Raw genomic sequence first — 27,585 nt, forward strand, 5'->3', positions numbered from 1 at the left:
TGACGCAAAGATCATCGCCAGAGGCTCTGCAATCTCTTCCCTCGCCTCCCACAGTAACCTGGGGTACATCCCATCCGGACCCGGCGACTTATCTATCTTGATGCCATTCAAAGATTCCAGCACAACCTCTTTGTTAAAGTCCACATACTCAATCTTTTCAGTCCACTGCAAGCCCGCAGTACATCCACCCAGGTCCTTCTCCTTTGTGAAAACCGAGGCAAAATACTCATTAAGCACCTCTGCCATTTCTACTGGTTCCGTACAGATTTTCCCACCTTCACCTTTTATAGGCCCTATTCCTTCATGTCTCATCCTTTTACTCTTCACATATTTATAGAATGCCTTAGGGTTTTCCTTAATCCTACCTGCCAAGGCCTTCTCGTGACCCCTTCTGGCTCTCCTAATTTCCTTCTTTAGTCCCTTCCTACAAGACGTATACTCATCTAGATCCCTATCTTCGCCAAGCTCTCTGAACCTTTTGTATGCTTTCCTTTTCTTCTCGACTTGGTCCCACACAGCTTTCGTGCACCACGGTTCCTTTAACCTACCAACTCCTCCTTGTCTGCTCGGAACTTTGTCCTGTAGAACTCTAGACAGACATTCCTTGAAAAACTGCCACCTCTCTTCAGTACATTTCCCCGGGAATACCTCCTTCCAAATTACTCCTCTAATTTGCTGCCTTATGTCTTTATATTTCCCCTTACTCCATATAAACGCTTTCCTAGCATGCCTGATCCTCTCTTTTTCCAATGCAAGCATAAAGGAGATAGAGTTATGATCGCTATCCCAAGATGCTCTCCCACTGAGAGATCTGACACCTGTCCAGGTTCATTGGTCAGTATCAGATCAAGTACAGCCTCTCCTCTTGTAGGTTTGTCCACATGCTGTGTAAGGAAACCCTCCTGAACACACCTAACGAACTCCTCCCCATCCAATCCCCTTACCCTAGGGAAATTTTGAGTGAGAAGTAACCTGTTTATTTTTAATACCTCACCTGTTCACTCTCCACAGGATGGACATAATTAAAATTAATCCAAGGTGGAAAAATTGCAGGGTTATAGCTCAGGAAAGAGCTCCTTCAAAGACTAAATGGGCCAAATGGCCTCCTTCTATGCTGTGCTATTTTATGATTCTAAGTCTGCCAGATGTCCTCCACCTTCACTGTAAACCTCAATAATAATTAAGTCTTGCTGAACGACAGACATGTCAAAGCTTTCATCTTGCCCTCATCAGGGATTTTTGCAAGAATACCAATCTAAGGGGAAAACAACAACTTACACTGCATGGGAAGAGCCAGTGTAATGCTAGGTATGTAGAGCATACATCCCAAAGATTTGCGGATCGTATCAAACATCATGTCCCAGCCACTGCTCCCATTAGGCAAATACTGACTGTACTCAACAACCCATAGTTACAAAACTCAAAACAGTGTCCAAAATTAGATGCAATACAACATTTACTCAATATAATAACCTATAAGGCCCTGTTCTTTGCAGACTGAAAGCACATGTACACACATTGTGCCTGTTTCAGCTAAATAAAATAAGTAATAACTATTTAAATTAGAGCAAAATACTGTGGACATTGGATAAATTTAGCGGCCGGGATTTTACGGCTTCGTTCATCCCAAAACCGTAAAATTCCGCCCCAGGTCGACGGACTTTCCCATGGTCCGTCCCTCGCCCACTCCGATTCTTGTAGCTGGTGGAGCGATAAAACTCCGGCCAGCATGTCTGGCAACATCAGTGAAGAGAAATAGAGTTAACGTTTCAGATTTAAATGACCCTTCCACAGAAAACCATTTGATGATTAATTCTCCAGGGCCATACCTTGACAAATCAGAGTCAAGCTGCCTGGTTTCAATTTCAAAAATGCTTGGTAGTTATCTGTCAGTTACCATCAACTGATGCATTCTCAATGGCAACACCTCTACCAATCAGCATTCTCTTCTCATGGATTATAAATTGTTGTTTTCCCCTTATATTGGTGTTCTTGCAATGTGTCCTGATGAGCACAAGACAAAAAGCTGCAACATGTCTTTTTTTTAAGCAATACTCAAGTTCTGTACTACCAAATGTCTATTAATAACTAAACCCCAGGACTACAAAAAGCAAATCTGTACAATAGCCACATTTTCACATGACAAGTTGGAATCTCACACAACCAGTTATTGTCCTGTCAAACTATTAAATTAAATTATGTCGTCATCAACAAATCATCAATACTGCTCCTTTTTGTACATTTTCCTGGTCAGGGTCATTGGCGATTAGGGCTTGAGCTGATCCGACAATGTATTAGTGAGTGCACCCGGTGTTTGAGATAGTGAAAGGATAGTTGCAGGAGTAGTGAGGATACTCAAGTTTGAAACAGGCTTGAAACAAGCCGACCACCTCCCAAGTCGGCATGGTGAGGTTGGTTAGTGTACCTCCAGCTGACATCTCTGGGATAGAAAACCTTCCATTGACCCTGGACAGCCTGGAGAAGTCCCTCCAGGGAGTCGTCACTGAACTTTGGGCCCAATGGTTTGGGTTTTCTGGGGGCCATCACTCACCACAGTCCTAGGTTGCAGGAAATGAATGGATGTTTGGGTGTCAATTAAATACTGTGCACAGACTTTCAACCTCCCTTCGTCCCATATCCCCTAAAGGGATCAAGGGATATGGGAGGAAGGGGGAATCAGGATATTGAATTTGATGATCAGTCATGATCAAAATGAATGGTGGAGCAGGCTCGAAGGGCCAAATGGCTTACCCCTGTTTCTAGTTTCTGTGAGATAACGCTGGGGCAGATGAATCGCAGCCCATGCCACCATGAGATTTGATATACTGCTCATTAATGTGTAAATAATGAGCTGATTAATGGATGATCTGGTGCGAGAACCTGCCTCGGGCCCAGCAGGAATCACATTGACTTTCCCACCTGTCAGTGATCTTAGTTTCCAGAACAGAAAATTCTGCCCATGGGTCTTGCTGAAGAGTGGGGCAGGCTCAAAGAGCGAAATAGCCTGATACAGCTCCTATTTCTTATGTTCTGATGTGAAACCTATCTCCTTGACCAAGCTTTTTGATCCTTTCTCCCAGTATCTCTTTGTTTGGCTTGGTGTCAAATTTTGCTTGCTAAAGCTTCTATGAAGTACCTTAGGGCGCTTTACTACGTTAAAGGCCCAAATAAATGCAAGTTGTTATTGTTGAGTTACCTGGATCCCAGCAGTAAACTCTTACAAGCTGTAGTAGGGGCCAGTGGTGGTCAGTAGATGTTACATTGTTAGGATGAATGTTGTGGAGACTGTTGTCATGACCATACGAGATAAGTAGCATTGCTGTTCACTCTATTGTGAGATGGAGATCAGGGAGAGGCAGGTCCACAATTAACATGGGTAACCTTTGTGCAGTCCAAATAAGCAATCTGAACCTTGAGAAATGTAACTATTGACTTTTGGCACCTTGTGTCAATATTAAGGATGTCAAAATCAAATACAGCTAGCACAGCATTAACAGCTTGTACTTACATTGTGCAGACATTCCAAAGCACTTTACAAACTAATGTAGTCACTGTGACTATGCAGGAACCTTTTTCTGCACAGCAAAGTGATAATATCCAGATAATCTGTTTTAATGGTACTGGATAAAATTTGTGGAGTGGGACTTGAATCCAGAGTGTTCTAAATCAGAGGAAAGGGTGCTTTCATTGAGCCACATTTGACACCCCAGAATAAAATTCTATCTAGTGTTCTAGCTGTCCCAGTTGTGTGACTTAACTCAAGTGTCAGAGGAGCAAGTGTAAACTTTAGTAACCTGCACACTAGCCATCCTAATAAAGATCACTGAATGAGATTGTCAGTACGTGACAATTTGTGAGTAGGTTTATTATATAGCCCAGCACCTCTTATGAACTAGTTTGAAACTGCCTCAATTAGTTTTACACATAACCCTTACAACTGGCAGAATGAAGAGTCTTTTATCCATTGGGCTGAACTGGACTCAGATCCATGTCCCAAGATATTGTAATCTAGCACAGGAACCAGCTGCTTCCATAGTGTTCTCTGAAACTTTTAGTTCCATGAAAACTTTGAACATACTGAATCTAAATGATAAATGGGAGGGGAGGACTTACTGTATTAGGCATTTACATTTCAAAATCATTTAGTATGGTATGTGAATTGGTATGTAAAGAGTTGGCTTCCGAACTATTTTTTAAACTAATGCACCCATAACAGCACCTCTAACTGCAGAGTTAATACATAGGCTGGAATTTTCCCATATTTTCTCAAAGTGTCAGTCCGGGAGAATCCTGCCACACCAGCAGGAAAACTCACTATATATTCAGCCTCTTGAACAATTTTTTTCTTTTCCAAGTGATTCACGCTATTTGTGGTGGCTTGCCACTGACTCGCTCGCCCCGCGAAAAACTAGTCTCTGTAATCAGTGGGAAGCTCCATTTAAACGCTTCCTCAGCACTCCCCACATCCCCACTTCCACTCACCTCCCACAAATGCCAGACTTCGTCATCATCTGACCTGGCAGTACTCCCGCCTACATTCTCCCCATCTTTCTCATTGCAGGACAAACTTGAGCACAACTGGCGTGAGTGGGCACAGCCAGCCGGAGTCATGCCCAAGCTGAGAACCCTAATGCCCTTTAAGACTTTGAACTGACAAGCGAGGAGCAGGACCATTCCTGCGCAGAGGGCGAGGTGGGAGGCACCAGGCAAAAGTGAGAACCCTCAACTCATGCAGCCATGGTGCAAGCCTCAAGTAAGTAACTTTCTCCCATCAGTCTGCCGCTGTCCTGTACTAATGTAATCTTGCTTCCCATGGACAGGGATGAAGTGCCAAGTTTGCATGAGTGCTTATCTTCTGCACTGTAGATTCTATGATTCACTGATAGTTATTTCAGACTATCTTTTTCTGCTTTGTTTTGTAAGTTTTCTACAGCTCTTCATTCTGGATTTTTAACAAAACTATCTTCTGTTTCCTGTCACACAATGCCGACAATTTGCTGCAAGGTCTCGGTCAGCGCTACTCTGCAGCCATCTCAGGAGATGGAAAAGAATCCACAAATGTCTTTTACCCCTTGAACCCGCCCCCCCCCCCCCCCCCCCCCTCATGTTGTAGCTTGATGCCTCCCGATAATGGACTGACTAAAATTGGGGAATGTGTGTGCAGACTCAATCAGATCCTACTTTGTGCCAGAGTGTGTAGGAGATGCAATGCCTCATTGTGCCCTCCTGCTGACTGTTATTTCAGCCATTACATCTTCTTGCAGTAACTCGCACTGTTTCTTCCCTTGTCTGTTTATCTTGGCAACTTGCACCCCATTGATGACCTACATCTGAGCTCAGAGAAATGTATCATGTATACCAGAGGATCCTGGTGCTCCCTCTGGGAATGTAAAACACATAGAACATAGAACAGTACAGCACAGAACAGGCCCTTCAGCCCACGATGTTGTGCCGACCTTCATCTGAAACCAAGATCAAGCTATCCCACTCCCTACCATCCTGGTGTGCTCCATGTGCCTATCCAATAACCGCTTAAATGTTCCTAAAGTGTCTGACTCCACTATCACTGCAGGCAGTCCATTCCACACCCCAACCACTCTCTGCGTGAAGAACCTACCTCTGATATCCTTCCTATATCTCCCACCATGAACCCTATAGTTATGCCCCCTTGTAATAGCTCCATCCACCCGAGGAAATAGTCTTTGAACGTTCACTCGATCTATCCCCTTCATCATTTTATAAACCTCTATTAAGTCTCCCCTCAATCTCCTCCGCTCCAGAGAGAACAGCCCCAGCTCCCTCAACCTTTCCTCATAAGACCGACACTCCAAACCAGGCAGCATCCTGGTAAATCTCCTCTGCACTCTTTCCAGCGCTTCCACATCCTTCTTATAGTGAGGTGACCAGAACTGCACGCAATATTCCAAATGCGGTCTCACCAAGGTCCTGTACAGTTGCAGCATAACCCCACGGCTCTTAAACTCCAACCCCCTGTTAATAAAAGCTAACACACTATATGCCTTCTTCACAGCTCTATCCACTTGAGTGGCAACCTTTAGAGATCTGTGGATATGGACCCCAAGATCTCTCTGTTCCTCCACAGTCTTCAGAACCCTACCTTTGACCCTGTAATCCACATTTAAATTAGTCCTACCAAAATGAATCACCTCACATTTATCAGGGTTAAACTCCATTTGCCATTTTTCAGCCCAGCTTTGCATCCTATCTATGTCTCTTTGCAGCCTACAACAGCCCTCCACCTCATCCACTACTCCACCAATCTTGGTGTCATCAGCAAATTTACTGATCCACCCTTCAGCCCCCTCCTCTAAGTCATTACACAATTTATGTAATGGAGGATTTACAATTTAATGGGGTTTATATCTTAAATCATAAGTTATACATATTGAGATGGTAACCAATTACTATTCCTCGCAATACTTGAGTAAGTCGGGCCCTTGTGATCTTATTTATTGAGGGGTAAGTTTGTTTCCCATGTCAGTGCAGTCAACATCCCTTAGCCCATTGATTGTGATGAGTGCAGAGGTCTGGTGCTGTAGAAGGATAAAATCAAATGGACTGGAGGGTCTTTGTCTAAATCTGACTTGAGGAATCTCACACTGTAGATAACAAGAGATTACAAGAGGACACAGGCTCCAGGTGAGAGGGGGAAAGTTTCAGGGAGATGTACGGGGGAAGTTTTTCACGCAGAGAGTGGTGGGTGCCTGGAACACGCTGCCAGAGAAGGTGGTGGAAGCAGGCACATTAGCAATATTTTTGAGGTATCTGGATGGATACATTGTCTTTTAAAAAGCATTTAGATAATCACATGGGTACGATGGGTATAGAGGGATATTGGCCAAATGCGGGCAATTGGGATTAGCTTAGGGGTTTTTAAAAAAAAGGGCGGCATGAACAAGTTGGGCCAAAGGGCCTGTTTCCATGCTGTAAACCTCTATGACTCTATGACTTGCAGGGCATGGTGCTATGACATGACATTGTGGAGGATCTGTATGGGTGAACAAAGGGATTTTTAATACAAGTGCACTATTACAATGGTGTTTTATCGCTACTCGTGCCTAGGTTCACCTGTGCTCATTAAGTGCCAATCATTCCATACTCTTCCCCACCTTCCTGCTATATCAAGGTGTATCTCCAAGATCCACAGCTGAGGTTAGGCGATGCTGACTTCCATGCCTTGACCCTGTGGATTCACCTGCTCCCGTTCACTTTCCAGCTGCCACTCTAGAAGGGCAATTCCTCAGTGGTGATATCACCACAAGACCAGCAAGGAGGACACAGGAAGCGATGCCTGCAAGCCAGTCACCAGGCCCCTTTAAACTCAGAGGTTCACAGCCACGTAGGGCTGGTAAGGCCTGTGAACAACCCCATCCTCCGAGATACCCAGACTCAAACTACCACCCCGTCCCCGAGTTGCACTTATCTTTGTTCCCCATGTCCTCTGTGATGCCCCCTCTGCAATTGAAACCCTGGAGAGTGATGGCGACCTGAACGCTCACCTCCGATATACCATTTGGAGGTGCGGTCGCCAGGTTCTCATTTTATGGAGCTGTTATAAATCATGCTGGCACCTGATGAAATATTCAATGGCGGGAGGGCTCACTAATAGCATGCTAATGCATTTAAATTAGGTTCCTGACCTTCCATGGTGGGATTCTCATTACACCACTGGCAAGGGGTTTGCAAAATTAGAAAATCACATTTCCCAATTCTCGCCATACTTTACACCCTTGTTACTGTCCTCACTGATGGCTAACGCAGGCTAAAAGTTCTGCCCATAGTTTTGGCATGACGGGTGGGATGGGGAGAATAAAATTGGATGATTATTGTGTTTTACCTTAAAATAAACTTGAAATCTTAGGGAAATCTTGTTTTGTTGGTCTGAACTGGACCAGCCATATAAATACTGTGGCTACAAGAGCAGATCAGAGGCTGGGATTTCTGCAGTAAGTAACTCACTTCCTAACTCCCAAAAGCCTTCCTCCACCATCTCTAAGGCACAAGTCAGGAGTGTGCTCAGGTGAATGCAACAACACTCAAGAAACTTGACATCATCCAGGTTAGAGTTATACATGATTGGCATCTAATCTACCATCTTCATCATTGTTGGAGTAAAATCAAAATTAAAGGACACAAAATGGTTACCTGGCACAAAATGGACTCTGGGAAATACATTAAGATGTGCTGACTTGGGCACAGACATTGCACAGCAAGTTAAAACCTGTTAGTGTTTAAATTGCTGCAGGAAACAGATCAGACCTGGAGGCACCTTAGATTTAGATAAAAGCAGGACCCAAAACAAAGAGTTTTGATAACGAGATCAGTCATTGATGGGGGACATAAATGCATAAATGTATTTACTCTATGTACAACGATGTGCTAACTGTCGATGTCCGTCCTTGTCTATTATTTGTATAACGATGTGCTAAAGGCTAATGTCCGTACTTGTCTATTATTTGAAAAGTATAAAGACGCTTAACTGCCATTGTAAAGTTGAGAAGGTGACTGCGCACACTGCGGAGAGCCCAGCGCTTCGCCCAAAGCTTTGTCCGATTAAACTGTGTGTTGAATCTTTAAGTCTGACTCCGAGTGGTAATTTTCCCACAACAATCATTCACTCCCTCCACCTCTGAAGCACAGTGACAACAGTGTGTGGCATCTGTAAGATGTGCTAGAGCAATTCAGCAAGGCTTTTTGACAGCACCTTCCAAACCCACAATCTCTACCACCTGGAAGGACAAGGGTAGCAGATGTGTGGTAACACCGCCATCTTCAAGTTCCTCTCCAAGCTACATATCATCCTTGGAAATATATTGCCATTCCTTTACTGTCAACTGGGTCAAAATCCTGAAACTCCTTTCCTAATGGCATTATGGATCTATCTGGACCTTATAGATTGCAGCAGTTCAAAATCAATCTCCACCACTTTCTGAAGGGCAATTGGGGACAAGCAATAAATGCTGTCCTAGCCAGCGATGTCAACATTTCCTGACTGAATAAACAAATGGACAAATGGATAGCATGGAACTTAATGGAAGTAATTATAGGACAGAAGGTGGTTTGTTAAATCAAAATGCTATGAATGCTTTCAAGCTAACAAGCATGTGCTTCTCTTCGGCTTTATGCAATGGAAGTGGTTTTGCCATGTTCTTCCATGGGATGTACCTCTGTATGATCGAGTGAAGCTTCTTCCTAACAGCAGGGAAGATAAAGGACCCGATTTTACTATTTGGAGTCTAAGGGCCGGATCTGGGCGTAATACAGATCCGAGCCTGGAATCCTCTTTGCAGCACGTCCATATGCTTTTTGCCGGCTCCGGTCCGATCCGCGCAGTGAGCGGGACTTAACGTTGCCGGAACGATCGGAGCTCTGAACTGCGCATGTGCAGTTCGAAAAAAAATCTGAAGCAGCGCACTCGGGCGGGAAAGAAAAAAAAGCAGAGAGAGTGGCTCTCTGACACATGGAAGAGTTGGCAATAATTATACCTGCTCTTGTTAGAGAAAATATTGTTCTAACAATCTGATAACGCTATTAAACTCAAAGCTTTTGTCGAAAGATTACACTTGCATCTATTTCAACTGTCTACTTTTGTCTCAGTAATGAGTGTGAGCTGCTTGGGTTATTTTGGGCTGATTGTGTCCACTTGCAGGGCTCAAATGAAAAATAAAATGTGCATTTCTGAGAATCTTCGACCACACAGAACAAAGTGCATCCATATCATTTTGAGTGTCTGTTCATTCCTGTTGTCACAGAGACGTCTCCCCATCAACATATTGTAAAATAAATATATAACAAACCCAGTACTTGTAGCGTATATCCTGAAGCAACAGTTCTTTAGAAGAAATTTCTAGTCCCAGGAACATCTAGGATATACTTAAACAGTGTCAGAAGTTTAATATTTTAGATCAAATGAATGTAATGGTAGTTTATGCAGAAATATTAGTTTATTAACTTTCTAAAGTGTAACAATATTTTGAAAAGAGATGCTTTTTACTGTTAAAGGATAGGAATTAAAACATTCAAATGTTTCAATTCCTATCCTTTAACAGTAAAGATAATGAATGATGTTGCCTGGAATGGTTTACGTCCTCCCCCCTCCAGCCAGAGATCCATCCTCCCCCCCCCCTCCCAACCAGAGATCCATCCTCCCCCCCTCCTCCCCGCAACCAGAGATCCATCCTCCCCCCCCTCCCAACCAGAGATCCATCCTCCCCCCCTCCTCCCCCCAACCAGAGATCCATTCTCCCCCCCCAACCAGAGATCCATCCTCCCCACCCAACCAGAGATCCATCCTCCCCCCCCACAACCAGAGATCCATCCTCCTCCCTCCTCCCCCCCAACCAGAGATCCATCCTCCCCACCCAACCAGAGATCCATCCTCCCCCCCAACAACCAGAGATCCATCCGCCCCCCCCTCCCCCCCCAACCAGAGATCCATCCCCCCCTCCCCTCCCCCCCCTCTCCCCCCCCCCCCCCCCCCCCCCCCGCCCAACCAGAGATCCATCCTCCCCCACTCCCCCCCACACACTCACAGTGCCGCCACCGACCCGGAACAGCGGAATGGCTGCGACTACAAGACACCCGTAAGTACCAGAGAGCTTTCGGATGCCATGCACCTACCTCCTTGCCAACCCTTATTGAGGAAGCGCCGGCTTCTGACTTTTATTTAGCAGGTCGCTAAAAGCGCGGATCCGGATTGGGCCACGTGGTGGTAAAGTGAGATTTGGCGGTAGAGTTGGGCGGGCAGTTTATTAAATCAAAATGCAGTTTATTAAATCAAATGGGCTGCCCGATTCAGGCGCGTGCCGGATCCGCGCCCGAATCGGGTGTCGGTAAAGCCACGATCTGCTCGGATTCGGGTGCAGATCGCGTTAAATGCCCGACGCCCGAATTTACCGCGATTTCGCACCCGTTTGGTAAAATCAGGCCCAAAGTGTACAAATTTCTCTGTCCAAGGGTCTATTGGGGGCAGGGCCTGTGGGAGGAAGACCAAGTGATCTTACAGTTCGGTAAATGTTGCAATTTTAAAAGCAGGCCTTACCACTTCTGACTGCGGAACATATTTCTCATAGACTTGCCACACACTTTCTTTCAATTTCTTCGGATCTTGAATAAATGCCACACAGTTGTACAAATCAGTCTTAAAACGCTTGACCACAGATTCTACGTTTCGCACCTGAAAATGAGAGAATGGAAAACAATTAAAAACAAATGGGAGACACAAAGATAGTGAAAAGAGGGAGGAAATTTGAAAATAATCTAAGTGCCGAATTTGCGTAAAAACTGGAGTAAATCCTGCTTTTTTTAAAGTGGGATTTTCAAAATGAATCTTCCGCATTCTGTGTATTGCATATGCACTCGCGTGAATCGTCATAAAAATCAGGGGTTGGGGCCTCTTCCCGCTCGAGAGACCGGCAGCATAGCGCTGAGTAGGACACTGCGTATGTACCGATCTGACAAAGTGGAGATTGGCGCATGCGCAGTAGTCCTGCACTGCCGGCCTCCTGATTGCTGGCCCCGCCCTGGCCCCTCCAGGCAGGCCAACCCCGCCCCCCCCCCACAAGCCGAGACCCCCCCACCCCGATGGCCAGCCCCGAACGCTGTCTACTCTCCCTCTGTCACTGATCCCAACTGCAGAGTTGCTGCGGGGCCCTCCACCTCCACTGATCTCCTCCCACAGGCCCCGTCCCCGCATTAGGCCCTGCCCTCTTGGCACTGCCTGATGCCCGATGGGCAGTGCCAAGGTGTTCCCCAGGGCAGTGCCAGGGGGCCAGGCTGGCAATGCCAGGCTGACAGTGCCCAGGGGGCACCCCCCCATACCCCTGATCTCCTGGGGGGCCTCCAAGGCCCCTCTTCACTGCAGCAATGTCGGGCCGCCAGTTCCCCACTAATGCAAACCCCGCTGGAGCGAACCACTCCTGGCTGGGGCTGGGGGTGGGGGGGGGGGGGGAGAGGCTAGCGGGCCCAGAGACTTCAGTCCTGGGCCCGCTAATAGGATTTAAGTGAGGATTATAATATTCAAATCAGCTTTGTGCCGATTTCCGCTTGAAATCCGGCGGCCGGAGATGCGCAGAGGCCATGGCATCCAGCAGGGAGCCCGCTAAATGGCCTCCATTTATGTTTCCCGGCCCACTATGCTGAATTGCCCCCAAAATGCTGATTAAACTTATTTCGAACATTTTATTTTTTTTGGAATGATTGCAATATTTGATTGTGGTGCCAGTCCCTATTTTCTATGTATCTATACTTGCATATGTATTTCCTGTATTGACAGGCTATGATCTGCAAGTTACAAATTTTCAGATCATTTCTGGGTGTCAGCAGTGCAGCCACTGGTGAAATCTTCCAGAAGCTGTCCAATTAGGGCTGGAAGCCAAGTGCAGGAGGTGTGGGTTGTAATCAGGCACTGAGATGCGAGTGCACTCGGCAGCTTTCGCTGTGGCTGAAGTGGGAATGCAGCTAAGGAGACTGATGGAAAGGAGAATGAGGCTGGAGGCACTGGAAAGTTTTTGTTTAACTTGAGCACCGACAATGGCAGCAGTCACTATGAGAGATTGCTGCAATGACATGCCTGTACCTGTTGGTGACCATGATGTGGAGATGCCGGCGTTGGACTGGGGTAAGCACAGTAAGAAGTCTCACAACACCAGGTTGGTGTTGGTGGTTGGTGACCTCAGGCTTCTCGTTTCACCAAATGAATGTCAACTGTCATGTGAATTAAGGGCGCTTCTTTGTTCAGGAGAACTTAGTGCCTGACTGAAGGACACCCCCCCCCCCCCCGCCCCACACCCCCGCCCCACACCCCCGCCCCCCCATCCTGCCACCACTCACCAATGGCCTAGGATCCATCGAAATACTAGTTCTCGGGTGTATGATTGGCTGGCAGTTCTCAGAGAGGATTTTTGCTCTGAAGGTCCTCCATCCTGGCACCCATCACTGTCTAGTTAAATGCCTGAATAACACAACTTGGTGGGTCTTCCCTAAAAGAGACCCCTGCTGACTCCATTAAATATTTCCCTCAGCTTGAGTCTCAACTAAGATAGCTGGAACAAACATATAATGCTTCATGTTGCTAAACCCCCCTTTCAGTTGATATTCTATCAAGTAAAAAAGTGGTGCCGGTTAGGTCGGTTGGCTAGATGGCTAGTATGTGGCTCAGATTAACATCAACAGCATGAGTTCATACCCGTTCCAGCTGAGATAGACTTGGGGCCTGCCTCAACAAAGAACAAATAAAATTACTGCACAGGAACAGGCCCATCGGCCCTCCAAGCCTGCACCGATTATGCTGCCCAACTGAATTAAAACCCTCTCCCCTTCCGGGGACCATTTACCTCCATTCCCATCCTATTCATGTATTTGTCAAGACACCCCTTAAACGTCACAATCGTATCTACTTCCACTACCTCCCCCGGCAGCGAGTTCCAGGCACGCATCACTCTCTGTGTAAAAAACTTGCCTCGTACATCTCCTTTAAACCTTGCACCTTAAACCTATGCTCCCTAGTAATTGACTCTTCCACCCAGGGAAAAAGCTTCTGACTATCCACTCTGTCCATGCCCCTCATAATCTTGTAGACTTCTATCACTCCTTGCCCTGCCCCAAAGAGTCATAAAGTCATAGAGGTATACAGCACAAAAAAAAGGCCCTTCAGCCCATCACTTCTGAGCCAGTCAAAGACAAAACACCTCACTATTCTAATCTCATTTTCTGGCACTTGGTCCATAGCCTGTATGCCTTGGCGTCGCAAGTGCACATCTAAGTACTTCTTAAATGTTATGAGGATCTCTGCCTCCACCACTCTTTCAGGCAGTAAGTTTCAGATTCCCACCACCCTTTGGGTGAACAAGTTTTTCCTCGCATCCACTCTAAACCTCCTGCCCTTTACCTTAAATCTATGCCCCCTGGTCATTGATCCCTCCACCAAGTGGAAACATTTCTTCCTGTCTACTCTATCTATGCCCCTCACTGTATATATCTCAATTATGTCCCTCCTCAGTCTTCTGTGCTCCAAGGAAAATAACCCCTATCTATCCAATTTCTCTTCATAACTAAAACTCTCCAGCCCAGGCATTATCCTAGTAAATCTCCTCTGCACCCTTTCCAGTGCTATCACATGCCTCCTCTAATGTGGATTCCAGAACTGCCACAATACTCTAGCTGTGACCTAACCAACATTATATATAGTTCCAGTGTAACCTCCCTACTCTTAAACTCTATGCCTCGGCTAATAAAGACAAGTATACCTTCTCAACCACATTATCCATCAGTCCTGCTACCTTACACCAAGGTCCCTTTGATCCTCGGTGCTTCCAAAGGTCTTGCCATTCATCATAGAACAGTACAGCACAGAACAGGCCCTTCGGCCCACGATGTTGTGCCTAGCTTTATCTGAAACCAAGATCAAGCTATCCCACTCCCTATCATCCTGGTGTGCTCCATGTGCCTATCCAATAACCGCTTAAATGTTCCTAAAGTGTCTGACTCCACTGTCACTGCAGGCAGTCCATTCCACACCCCAACCACTCTCTGCGTAAAGAACCTACCTCTGATATCCTTCCTATATCTCCCACCATGAGCCCTATAGTTATGCCCCCTTGTAATAGCTCCATCCACCCGAGGAAATAGTCTTTGAACGTTCAATCTATCTATCCCCTTCATCATTTTATAAACCTCTATTAAGTCTCCCCTCAGCCTCCTCCACTCCAGAGAGAACAGCCCTAGCTCCCTCAACCTTTCCTCATAAGACCTACCCTCCAAACCAGGCAGCATCCTGGTAAATCTCCTCTGCACTCTTTCCAGCACTTCCACATCCTTCTTATAGTGAGGTGACCAGAACTGCACACAATATTCCAAATGTGGTCTCACCAAGGTCCTGTACAGTTGCAGCATAACCCCACTGCTCTTAAACTCCAACCCCCTGTTAATAAAAGCTAATACACTATAGGCCTTCTTCCCTTTTGGCTAAGATCAAGTGTAGTATGGACGGTATGGATTGCCCGTCCATGCTGTGCTTGGTTGGGGTCATTAGGTTGTATTATAAGCTTCATTTAAAAATGAAGCAATTTTTAAAAACGGGCATCTCGGCCTTTTTTGGCTGAGATGCAAATGAGATCAGCCTTGGAGGAGGTGGGCTTGCGCCTGCTCCAATCAGCTTGTCTCATGTAGATCAAGCCTGAGACGGAGGCTGCAGAACCTGGTATGGCCACAGGGGATGCAGACTCTGTCTTGTCAGCTTGGATCCGGAATGTCTCAACTTGTTGAGACTTTGAATTGGATTTGATTTGATTGAATTGGAAAAGTAAAAAAAAAAAATAGGCCTTCTTCACAGCTCTATCCACTTGAGTGGCAACCTTTAGAGATCTGTGGATATGGACCCCAAGATCTCTCTGTTCCTCCACAGTCTTCAGAACCCTACCTTTGACCCTGTAAACCACATTTAAATTAGTCCTACCAAAATGAATCACCTCACATTTATCAGGGTTAAACTCCATTTGCCATTTTTCAGCCCAGCTTTGCATCCTATCTATGTCTCTTTGCAGCCTACAACAGCCCTCCACCTCATCCACTACTTCACCAATCTTGGTGTCATCAGCAAATTTACTGATCCACCCTTCAGCCCCCTTCTCTAAGTCATTAATAAAAATCACAAACAGCAGAGGACCAAGCACTGATCCCTGTGGCACTCCGCTAGCAACCTGCCTCCAGTCTGAAAACTTTCCATCCACCACGACCCTCTGTCTTCGATCAGATAGCCAGTTACCTATCCAATCGGCCAACTTTCCCTCTATCCCACACCTCCTTACTTTCACCATAAGCCGACCATGGGGGACCTTATCAAACGCCTTACTAAAATCCATGTATATGACATCAACTGCCCTACCTTCATCAACACACTTCGTTACCACCTCAAAAAATTCAATCAAATTTGTGAGGCACGACTTGCCCTTCACGAATCCGTGCTGACTATCCTGGATTAATCCGCATCTTTCTAAATGGTCGTAAATCCCATCCCTAAGGACCTTTTCCATCAATTTACCAACCACCGAAGTAAGACTAACCGGTCTATAATTACCAGGGTCATTTCTGTTCCCTTTCTTAAACAGAGGAACAACATTCGCCACTCTCCAGTCCTCTGGCACCATCCCCGTGGATAGTGAGGACCCAAAGATCAAAGCCAAAGGCTCTGCAATCTCATCCCTTGCCTCCCAAAGAATCCTAGGATATATTTCATCAGGCCCAGGGGACTTATCGACCGTCAGTTTATTCAAAACTGCCAGTACATCCTCCCTCCGAACATCTATTTTCTCCAGCCTATTAGCCTGTAACACCTTCTCTTCCTCAAAAACATGGCCCCTCTCCTCGGTGAACACTGAAGTAAAGTATTCATTCATCACCTCACTTAACTCTGCTTCTGTTGCCTATCATGTATTCCCTTGCCTTGTTTGTCCTGCCCAAATGCATCACCTCACACTTATCTGGGTTGAATCCCATTTACCACTGCTCAGCCCATCTGACCAGCCCTTCTATATCCTCCTGCAATCTAAGGCTATCCTCCTCACAATTTACCCTCCCAGCAATTTCTCTGGCTATGGCTAACCACCACTGACGGAAACTGCCAAGAGAAATGGCTCAGTATGAAGCATCAGCAGACAATGAGTCAAGGACCTGACTTCAGGCAGAACACAAATGAAGGAAGGAAGAGCAAAAAGCACCAACATCAGGAACTCAGCAGCTTACTGTTCCTAACTTAAAGCTGCGGTAATGCAATTAGTAGCCTATGTAAATCATAGATGCAGTTGGTAAACAGTATATCAAAATGCATTCTAATGCATGTGGAAAATTCATTTTGATAAATTTAACACAAAAATATACAATGGTAACATAATAAAAGACCACAGAATTTATCCCAGCTGATTTGCAAGAAGGAAGGAGAGTGTGTGTGTCTGTATGTGTGCAGTATGTATATGCATATGGTTAAATGCATTCACAACACATCAAACCTTCTCCATTTCTTTACGCATCTCTGCTTCTGTTGCCTTTAGTTTCTGTTTGAGTTCTCCAATATTAAGTTCCAGCTGGGTATTATGTTTATGAAACAGTTCCAACTCAGTTTCCATCTGTAGAGAGATTCATGGAAAAATATGGTCAGAAGCTAAACCTTCCGAAAGAAAGGTTTTATTACCTTTGCTCCCAAAGACTGAGATCTTTTTACTTGTCAACTGCAAGAGACAATCTGTATATGACTATATTTCAGTAGTTAACTTTATTTATTAAATGTGACTAATATGGGATATTATAGCATACCATTTCTAACAATCCTGGATACCATTTTGTGATTTATATTTACCTTGTATCTTTTAATGTTAAAACGTTTTAGGTCCCACATTGTAGTTTGCCTAAAGGAGAGTTTTTATTTATGTAGGAGTTGTTTGGAATGTGGTAGTAGGTTATGGAATATAAAGTTAAAGCTTATTTATTTGTCACAAGTAGGCTTACATTAACACTGCAATGAAATTACTGTAAAAATCCACATTATAGGAGGATGTGATGGCATTTTGTCCTATTTCTGGGGCTACTATGGGCAATTTTGGAAGGTGGGGATGTTCCTAAGTTCCTTGCATTGGGAATTTTTAAACTCTTAGGCTGAGGTCTGACATATCCCAATTGAGTATAGAGAATCAGAACTTTCCTCTGAGGCATGCTTCCACTGAGGATGCCTTAGAATCTTGAGTTTACAAAAGTTTACAAAATGAGGCAATTCAATTTTATTTTCTCACCGTGGAGAGAATGCAGCCATAATACAGGATGCCTGGAATCACAAAGTTGTCGACTTTTGGAACAAGTAGCCTGCTTGTGTAGAGAGCGCTAAAATGGCCAACATCACAAACTATAAAAAGTAGGGGACGAATTGGGGTGAATGCGTCCCTCATTATAATTATAATAGGAATAATAGGAAGCAGAGAGAAATGGTCGACAGATATTTTTTGGGCTGGAGGAAGGTTTATCATAGTGTTTCCCAGGGGTCAGTATTAAGACCCTTGCTTTTCCTGAAATGTATTAATGATTTAGATCTTGGTGTGCAGGGGATAATTTCAAAGTTTGTGGATGACACAAAACTTGAAAGTATTGCAAACTGTGAAGAGGATAGTGTAGAACTTCAAAAGGACACAGACAAGTTGGTGGAGTGGGCAGATAGGTGGTGGATGGAGTTCAATGAGAAGTGTGTGGTGATGCTTTTTGGCAGAAGAGGCAAACATGGAGAGACAATATAAAATAAGGAGTAAAATTGTTAAAGGGGTGCAGGAACAGAGGGGCCTCAGTATAAGTGCATAGATCATTGAAAGTGGCAGGACAGTGGAGAGAGCAGTTAATAAAGCATACAGTATTCCAGGCTTTATTAATAGGGACATAAGGTATAAAAGCAAGTAGGTCATGTTGAACTTATACAAGACACTAGCTGGACCTCAGCTGGAATATTGTATACAGTTCTGGGCAACACACGATAGGAAGGATGTGAATGCATTGGAGAAAGTGCAGAAGAGGTTTACAAGAATGGTTCCAGGGATGAGAAACTTCAGTCATGAGGCTAGATTGGAGAGGTTGGGGACTGTTCTTCTTGGAGAGAAGGCAGCTGAGAGGAGATTTGATAGAGATGTTCTAAATCATGAGGGTGCTGTTAGAATATATAGGGAGAAACTGTTCCAGTTCATGAAAGGATCAAGAAGAGAGGGCACAGATTTAAAGGTAAAAGAAGAAAATGTGATTTGAGAAAAAACTTTTACATACTGCAGGTGGTTCAGGTCTGGAATGCACTGCCTGGAAGTGTGGTGGAGGCAGGTTCAATTGAGCCATTCAAGAGGGCATTAGTTGATGATTTGAATACAAACAACGTGCAGGAGTACAGGGAGAAGGCAGGGGAAAGGCACTAAGTCATGATGCCCTTTTGGAGAGCCACTGAAGACATGATGGGCCAAATGGCCTCCTTCTATGCTGCAACAATTCTGTGATTATGATCTCCTGGAACATTGTTAAGCATAATCAAGCAAGCAATCCCAAAATTCTGATCTCCCCAAATGCACAAGGAACTGGCACATGCCCCCTCAGGGAAAATCACTGTTAAAGTGGAAGCTTCAAACAGACATTTCATCCATTATTTCCATATGTAGAGGACCCATCTCATTGGCATCTGACGTGGGTAAAGGGTGCCTTTCTATTTCCTTTCCTTACATGGAGGGTAGCACAATTCCAGCTGGAGATATGCACACACTTCCTGCTCACCACAATGAGGGAATAGGAAGCTAATGAATGCCCAAAGAAAGGATACTGAACAGCTAAATTTAGCTTCCAGAGAGAGATAAGGGGAAATATATGTTCATTAATTACAGTACAGGTGATACTATAATAAATAATAGGCAAGTGTCAGACTTGTTAAATGAATGCATTTTTACAACGGAGGTAGTAAATTGCGATACTGCCTGCGGTTCGGGCGACTGTTTAAAGAGAAATCTCATGGCAGTACAAGAAGACCAGAAAGTTCTCTCAATCAGCATTCTAACACCACCAAAAACAGATTTGCTGATTGCTTATCTCCTGTCATTTTGGGACCTTCATTTATCCAAGTTGTCTGCTATGCATGCCTACGCAACATTTCAGTGGTAATTAATTGACTGTAAAGTGCTTTAGAGCCAAGAGCATGATAAATGATAATATGAACGCAAGTCATTTCAATCATTTTCCCATCTGTTCTGTGACGACTCACTTGCTGTATTTGCTCTTTCATTTCTTTTATATCATTTTCTCGTGGTTCAATCTGTCTTTTCAGTTCTTTAATTTTGTAATCCAGAACAAACTTAAACTTCTCTAGTTCTTGGTTCTTCTTCTTGAGGTCATAGATGCGCTTTTCCTGTACATGAGCAGAAAGTTAGATTCATTTTATGATTGTAACACTGATTATAGTTGCCATTTCCTTCTAACATAGGATTTGAAGGATAACTTCTGATAACTTTCAAATAACTTCAGCACTCTTATTTGATTTTCTATACTGCAATTAGGCTTACAGTGACATATTTTAAAAGGGTTTCTGTTTGAATGTGTCGCTACACTTAGGATAATGCTGGTGTAGCATATTTAACTGTTTGTAGTGATATTTGCTAAGATCAACCACAGTACTATCCAGCAAGGTTTATAGCATTATTCAGTGGCTGGACTTAAACTGGATTAATTGGAGCTCTTCAAATTCTGTTACGTCTACATTATATACCAGTTTATTTTCTTCTCTATGTCATATTCCTGTAATATTTACCAGCATATACATTTTGAACGAACTGAGGTTTATGGAAGGTGGGAGATGGGAGGCAGGCTGGAAAAGCATTGAGATAGGTCCGGAAGTGACAACTGTTGACAACAGCATGGATGATTCAACAGCAGCTTATTGAAGCAGGGGCAGAGATAGATAAGATATGAAATCTAAAGCTCAACTTTAGAAAGCTGAAATTGTGGCACAGTTCAAGCTGAGACAACAGCAAGGGAGAGAAATGGAATTGATGACAAAGCTACAGCGTATGTGTTTTGGGCCAGGGTGATGACTTCAGTCTTTGTTTAACTGAAGCAAATCTTGGTTCATTCAGGTTTGGAAAACTGACAAGCATTGGAGTAATTGAGATAGATTGTGGAGAAGTAGGGCTCGGAGATGGTACACTTGTCCCTGTGTCTTTAGATGTTGTCACCAATGGGAATGGAATAACTAGTTGCTTTATACTAGCTAATGTACAATATATTATGAGGGTCAGCTATTCAGTGTTTGAATTATATTTTTAGTACAGAGTATTGCAAACCTCTTCATGATACTTTCCATTTCCTATCCTATCTTAAGACTCAGATTCTATGATGAGGTGCACATTTCCATGGAATTTTTATTCAGTTGCTCTGATTGTTAACACTTTTTAACTGTATACTTCATTTTATCGTATTTTTTTTAAACTCAAAGAAGTAAGGGGGTTTTTTAAGTTGGAAAATTGCACAGCAGTTTAATACTTCCTTCAATAGCTTTTTCTTACATTGATATTAGACAATAGATCTACATGTATCTTTTGCACAATTGTGCATTTCGTTGCTATTGTGTTATCTCTCTTATGTAATAAGCACATTGCAGCTTCTACCTTAGCTCCCACTTATGCAGTTTCATTTTGTCTTGCTCGTTTCCTCCCAGCTTCCTCACCTTGTCCTGGATAGTTTCATCACGTTCTAAGATTTCTTTCTTGAGTCCTTGGATGTCTTTCTCCAGTGATCTGATGACTCCATGCAGCTTCTGGTGTTCACTTTTCAGCTTCTCAATCTCTTCCTGCTTGTCTTCAATTTCTTTCTGCAAACTAGTAAACTGAGAAAGAGAGAAATGAGGGAAGCAGAGATAAGTAAAGACTCTAAAATCATTAGATGCCAGCATCACAGTCAGGGGTTAAACATGGATTGGAAGCGGTGAGAAAGAACGAATGATTAAGCTAACATTTCAAAAGGAGTTTTGCCTCTATTCAGCTAAGTCCAATCATTGTGCCAGATAAGGAAAAAAAAGATTTACAGTATGTCAGGTGAGAACAGGATTGGGTTTAGGGGATCCCCATATTCAAATGGCCTTCTAACACACCAGCCTGTATTTCCTTTCTCTTATCGCATGAGGGAGAGTTGGAATTCTACCTACTGGCCCGAACCTGATGTGACTCCAAAGACATTTAATTTGAAAGATTTAAAAAGATATTTTTTAAAAATGAAATCCTCTAGTATTTTTCTGCAGTTTTAATACCTTTTTTCTCATGATTCCTGTCTCTCCCTTCAGCCGGAGATTTGCCTCTTTCTCGTCTCTCAGATTTCGTTCATATTTTATCTTGATGTCCTGAATCTCACGGTCAGCATCCTCTTCTATTTGTTTCTTTGTTTCATCGGATTCTTTAATCTGTTGTCTGGACTCTTCCTGCAACTAGGTAATTTAAAGGTAAATCATCAATACAACAGTCAACTGAATAAAACAATGCAACAATACAACACAGTATTAAACACAGTCATTTTTGCTAGTAGTAAGGCACTTTTTTCAGAGAGAATACATAGCGTTTTCAGAGTCCTGTTAATTCCTGATCCATGGGCTTCTTCTGACTTACCTGTTCAATAAGCATTCCCTTCTCCTGGAGTTTGGTCTCATAATACTCAGTTAACTCCTCCAATGCCTGACTCTTACTCTCATCCATTTCATTCAACTGTCTCTCATAATCTTCCTGCATTCGTTGGGATTTGAGTTGCAGCTCCTGATATTTCTCATATTCCAACATCAGTTTCTGGTTGTTTATGCTTTCTGAAATTACAGTGCATTTCGAACTAAATTTATATATTATGTGGGAGGAAATAATGAAAGGTTCATTCCGGCCTTCATAGTACTATACCACAAGTCTACTGTGCACATTGCCATTAAGGACAAAGACTAGATTGTGCAAATAAAGTTGGATGATTATCACTATGTGCTCATCAGCTGATAGGAGACAGGAATGAATGCATTTTGTATTCATCATGCATACATGATCTGTCTGACGGTCTTATGAGGAACAAATAAGGTAGATAAAGAAAAAACTATTCTCACTCTGTGGGATGCCTAGGACTGGGGAGCATGGTCTATGTATTAGAGCCAGAACTTTCAGGAGTGAAATTAGGAAATGTTTCTGCAGACGAAGGGTGGTAAAAGTTTGGAATTCTCTCCTGTAAATGGCAACTAATACTAGATCAGTTGTAAATTTCAAATCTGAAATTGATAGGTTTTTGTTATCCAAAGGTATTAGGTGATGTGAAGCAAAGACTGGTATTTGTAGTTAGGTTGCAGGTCATTCACAATCCCTTTGAATGGCTGAACAGGCTTGAGGGGTTAAATGACATATTTCTCTTCCAGTGTTTCTACGAAGGACCTGACTAATATTTTAATCTATCCTTTATCTTTACAGGTGTTGGAAGGTCTTGTGCCTATTCTCAATATTTTGTAAATATTTTCTTTGTATTTAAGAGCAGACTTATTCTGACAACTGAGTGTCAAATGATTGCCTGTCAGCACAGGGTGGCCACATCCTGAAAATTCTCTCAATGGCCTGAAAAGTCTCTGGTCACAAGAAGGAACCATAATGGATGAGTGTAAGTCAAAGTACTGACTACCAGCAGATGTTTGCAGGCTGACCTGTGGTAGTAAAGTGATGCCTGTCAAAAAAAATCTTGCCGGACTGGCAGAAATGAAACCCTGTGATTGCCCTCTGCTGGCAAAATACTGTGATAGGTAAAACCATAGACATTGTGCATGAAAAATAAGAGGAGAAATTAGAATACTGCTACTAAGTTATATTGCTGTGTTCGAGTTGGGACTAGTTTCTAAGTAATAGATCAAATAATTAATTCAATCAACTCAGTGAACCATCTGTAGCATTTATCAGCCATGGTGGTGAAAGCAGCTGTTGATTTAGATTCCACAAGCAGCAAGCTCTTTACCTAATTCCTCAATGTCTTTTGCATGTTTCTCCAGGATAACTACTGAATCCTCCTTATGTTTGATCTCAATCTTGTCTTTGTCAGTCTTCAAAACCTACAACAGAACACAATATTTGATTATTTTGAGAGTTGGATAAACACCAGAAATGCATCTCAGGTTTTACTTAATACAAGGCGGGGGGGGGGGGGGGGGTTTGCATTCTTTGGGTTATTGTGTAGGAATAGTCTAACAAACTAGAAAGATATGACCCTTCACCAAATGGATCAATATTGTCTCATTAAAAAAGTCTTTTCCAATTTTGTTCATGTTACAGGCGCTCTTTTTAAAAATAAATCCCAACTCTCCCACGTAAAGGTAAAATCAATGTTTAAGTCCTCTCTAATGGACCCTTTTGGTACATAACATTTCAACTTACTTTCCAGCAGAGTCAATTTCTCCATATTTATATTAGTATGAATCCCAAAATGTGTCTCATGTATTCCCCCAAAACTTGACAAGATACAAATTAAAAAGCAAATGTGTAATTGTTATGTCGTGGCATACTCTGGCACCATCAAGAGACTTCAGACTGTCTTAGGAACAAAAGGTGTTTATTGAAAAGAGAAACTAGTAATAGGAGTTGCAGCTCTAGGTTGCTCTGGAGTTGTGCTCCAGTCTTTATGATGTTAACTACATGGCTGCTAGATGATTCTGCCCGAGAGAGGACTACACACTGAGGTGTGATCACTTACACTTGGTTCCCCATTGGTTTCTCAAGTCAGGTGGCTCTCTTCTGCTGTGCTCTCTTAAAGAGACAGACATCACATGTACAACAGTGATAAACTGAAAAATTGAACTATGAGTGCTATAGATAATTTTTCAACAACACTTTGGGCGTGCTCTTACTTGCTGTTCATGCCACACTCCCGCTGCTGTGAAGTCGGAGAATTAGGCAGCCTTCCAAATCTCCATTCACTGCGGCAGGATGGGAAAATCCCACCGGCGTGAACGGTGGTAAGATTCTGGCCATTATGTTTATGCTGTGTCCAAATGCCCAGGGAACTATTATTAATGTCTGCTTTTTTAACTTACCTGGTTCTTTGTTTTCAGAGATTCCATTTCTTGAATAAATTTCTCAGTTAATTCTTTGATTTTGTCACTGTAATTCATGTCCTTTAGTCTGAGTTGGTATTCATTCTCCATCTTCAGTTCTTCGACTCGGGTTTTCAACTCCAGCGACAGTTGGTTCTGTTGGGAGAGAGGAAGTAATTTTCTGCCATCAATTTAATCTTAATCACAAAGTGTACCATTAGCAACAACCTTAATCAGCAATACAAACTGAATTATTAGTGCTACAAATGGGTTTTCAACAACACTTGAATGTATTTTGCACCTTTAAAAGGAAAAGGGAAGGAAATTTCAAAGTTCTTCAGAGATTTGGGGGATAGGGTGAGGAGAGACTATGAAGGGATTTAAACATGAAGATTAGAATTTTAAATCTGAGGTATTGGGGAATGTGGAACCAATGTAGGTCAGTGAGGAGTGGGGTGATGAAAGAAAGCTGGTGGGGTAGAGGCATGCCCGAGTTAGATCACGCCAAGAGTACTGTGTTCAGTTCTGGGCATCAAACTTTAGGAAGACTATAATGGTCTTAAAGGGGGTTTTGCATAGGTTTACCAGAATTATACCTGAATTCCAAGGGTTAAAATATGAGCTGGAATTATACAAACTAGGTATATATTCCTTGGGCAGAATTTTCCGTTCTGAAGACTAAAACCAGTGGTGGGAGTGAAAGTCGGGCTGACCTCGCGTGGAGAGTGGGGCAGCTGAACACATAAGACTGTGCACTATTCAGTTGATTAATTATGAATCCATGAGGAGAGCACTGAATCTCATGGTGGGGGCTAGCAGTAAGTGACTTGCCCTGCTGTTACTCCACAGGTTCCAACATCTGGGCACCGTATTAAAACAGCATCCAATTTAGTCAGCAGGCTGCCTCCACCTCTGCTGCAGATGTCAAGGCTGCACCCAGACATAGTGATGGGGTTAGAAAAATGAGAAGTTATTGAATGCACACAGTGACACAGTAGTTCACCCATTGTATATACTTCCAATTTTTATATATTCATTCTGCTTTATTCCTTCTCCAAGTCTCATGGATTCAATGGATATTCAAGTGATACAACTGCAATCCACAGCAGCCACAGGTCGCCAAGGATACTATGCATTCCAAGGATGACTATCGTTGGGGCAAAAGGTGGCTAAAGCATCTTTTGTGATCCTTGTGAGATTTCTGACTTCTCTTGAGATGTCCATGCTGAGGATGGTTTTGTACCATCCCCTACGTCAAAGGCTGAAAAGAGTCTTGACTGTGAAAACTAATCATGATCTTATTCCTCCTGGAACCTTGTGGCTATGAGGTTGCTGTTGACATGTCTGCAGCATCATGCCCATGCGATGGCAACCTCTGATCTGAATCTTTGCCCTCTTCAGTCATTTCCTTTCACATCCTCCTCATCTCAGGCAATGTCTTACCCCGTCAATGTCTCCCTCATGCAAATCATCCATCCTTTGCAGCACAAGGTTACACAGGTCGCAGAAAACAATGATAATGCAGGAGATCCATCGTAGTGAGTATTGGAGAGCTCCACCTGGCTGGTCCAAACATCAGAAACACATCTTCAGGAGGCTAATTGTTTGCTTGATCAGAGACCTTGTGGGGAATGTGCTGCATTGTACATCTCCTCGAATACATTCCGTGGTGTCATTAGCCATGCCTTTGGGGGTACTCTTTCTCACCAAGGAGCCAAATCTTTAAGCGTAAAGGCCCCTCTAAGGTCTGTTGATGACTCCCTGGCACCTGGCATATACTTGAAGGATCTGCTTTCAGTCATAAATAATGTGCACGCTGCGAGAGTAAAATTATTTTCTGTTAATGAATCCAACAATCTGCTGCATGGCAGCATGCAAGGCCACATGTGTGCAGTCGATGGCACCCTGCATTTATGGGAAACCTGAGATCAATGCGAATATCCACAGCTTTGGCAATCTGGCTTGCTTCACCCGTTTGGACTGCATATAATGATGAGCTTTATTGTAAAGGACATCTGTCAATTCCCTTACACATTGGTGTATGGCTGAACATGAGATTCTGCCAAGGTCCTCAGTGGATCCTTGGAAGAATCTTGTGGCAAAAAAAGTTTTGTGCACACTCTGACCTAATCCTATTTCTGTGTACTAATTAGGACTTTAGTGTGGGACAGGATCCAGGCCTGTCCACCTTGGCACACCATCTCCCTCCACTAGAGTCTGCTAGCCTGATCCACCACAATTCACAACAGACTACACTTCCCACTTCCCCATCCAGCCGCAGTGAAGATCACTTTTGGGAATTGGATGCAGTCTCAGTAGTGGTCAAAATCTGCTGGCCACTCAGAGGCTCAACGTCTTCCTTGCCCTCAGGGCAGAAGTCCTGCCATGAGCCAATTAATGCCCCTGAGTATTACATGGCTTCTGACCATTCTGAAATGACATTGGATGTGGTTCTTGAATCTAGCTCCAAACTTTTAACCAAATAAAACCTAACAGTGCTTAACATAATAAACTTAACAGCAAAGGCATAAACATTTCAAGATTGCTTTAAATATATTGAATAAAACTAATTTGCCTCAAGATAAAATTTAGCAAATAATGCTATATATTCCTAACTGAAAACTGGGGTACCCTTTCACTGCAAACCTTGTTTAAAGGTCCTTGAAATTTTCAGCTGATGTGGAAAAAAGATCTAAAAGCTAAATTCCTCTTGAAAAATTCTTTGTTTCCTAGCGTGCGCAGTCCATTTCAATGTTTATGATCAATATATTTTACCTTCTCTTTCAAATCTGATTTTGTGATCAGGATTTCTTCAGCGTGGCCAACTTCTTTGTCTCGTTTCAGTACCCGGCCCTCTTTATCAATTATCTTCCAGAACAGAAGGCATGCATCCTCTGAAACCGTTAGCAAGTACAGGTCATCAAAGGTAACCATCATCTATGCCAAGAAAGAAAAGAGCTGTCCATTATGAGGTAAAGGCA

The 27,585-nt window shown here is 43.4% G+C and overlaps 1 protein-coding gene across 1 annotated transcript in view; it reads right to left on the minus strand.

Annotated features, from left to right (window-relative positions):
- Nucleotides 1-27,585, minus strand: part of cfap57 (cilia and flagella associated protein 57) — a 67,603-nt gene that overhangs the window by 15,079 nt on the left and 24,939 nt on the right. Inside the window, exons 11-19 of the mRNA XM_078219210.1 lie at nucleotides 27,380-27,541; nucleotides 24,605-24,760; nucleotides 23,533-23,626; nucleotides 22,173-22,363; nucleotides 21,821-21,994; nucleotides 21,242-21,400; nucleotides 19,784-19,927; nucleotides 17,025-17,141; nucleotides 11,063-11,197 (exon numbers count right to left, since the gene is read on the minus strand). Of these exons, the coding sequence (XP_078075336.1) occupies nucleotides 11,063-11,197; nucleotides 17,025-17,141; nucleotides 19,784-19,927; nucleotides 21,242-21,400; nucleotides 21,821-21,994; nucleotides 22,173-22,363; nucleotides 23,533-23,626; nucleotides 24,605-24,760; nucleotides 27,380-27,541 (1,332 nt within the window). The remainder of the gene's footprint in view (nucleotides 1-11,062; nucleotides 11,198-17,024; nucleotides 17,142-19,783; nucleotides 19,928-21,241; nucleotides 21,401-21,820; nucleotides 21,995-22,172; nucleotides 22,364-23,532; nucleotides 23,627-24,604; nucleotides 24,761-27,379; nucleotides 27,542-27,585) is intronic.

The sequence above is a fragment of the Mustelus asterias genome, chromosome 8, assembly GCF_964213995.1.
Source record: "Mustelus asterias chromosome 8, sMusAst1.hap1.1, whole genome shotgun sequence".
In the NCBI taxonomy this organism is placed as follows: domain Eukaryota; kingdom Metazoa; phylum Chordata; class Chondrichthyes; order Carcharhiniformes; family Triakidae; genus Mustelus; species Mustelus asterias.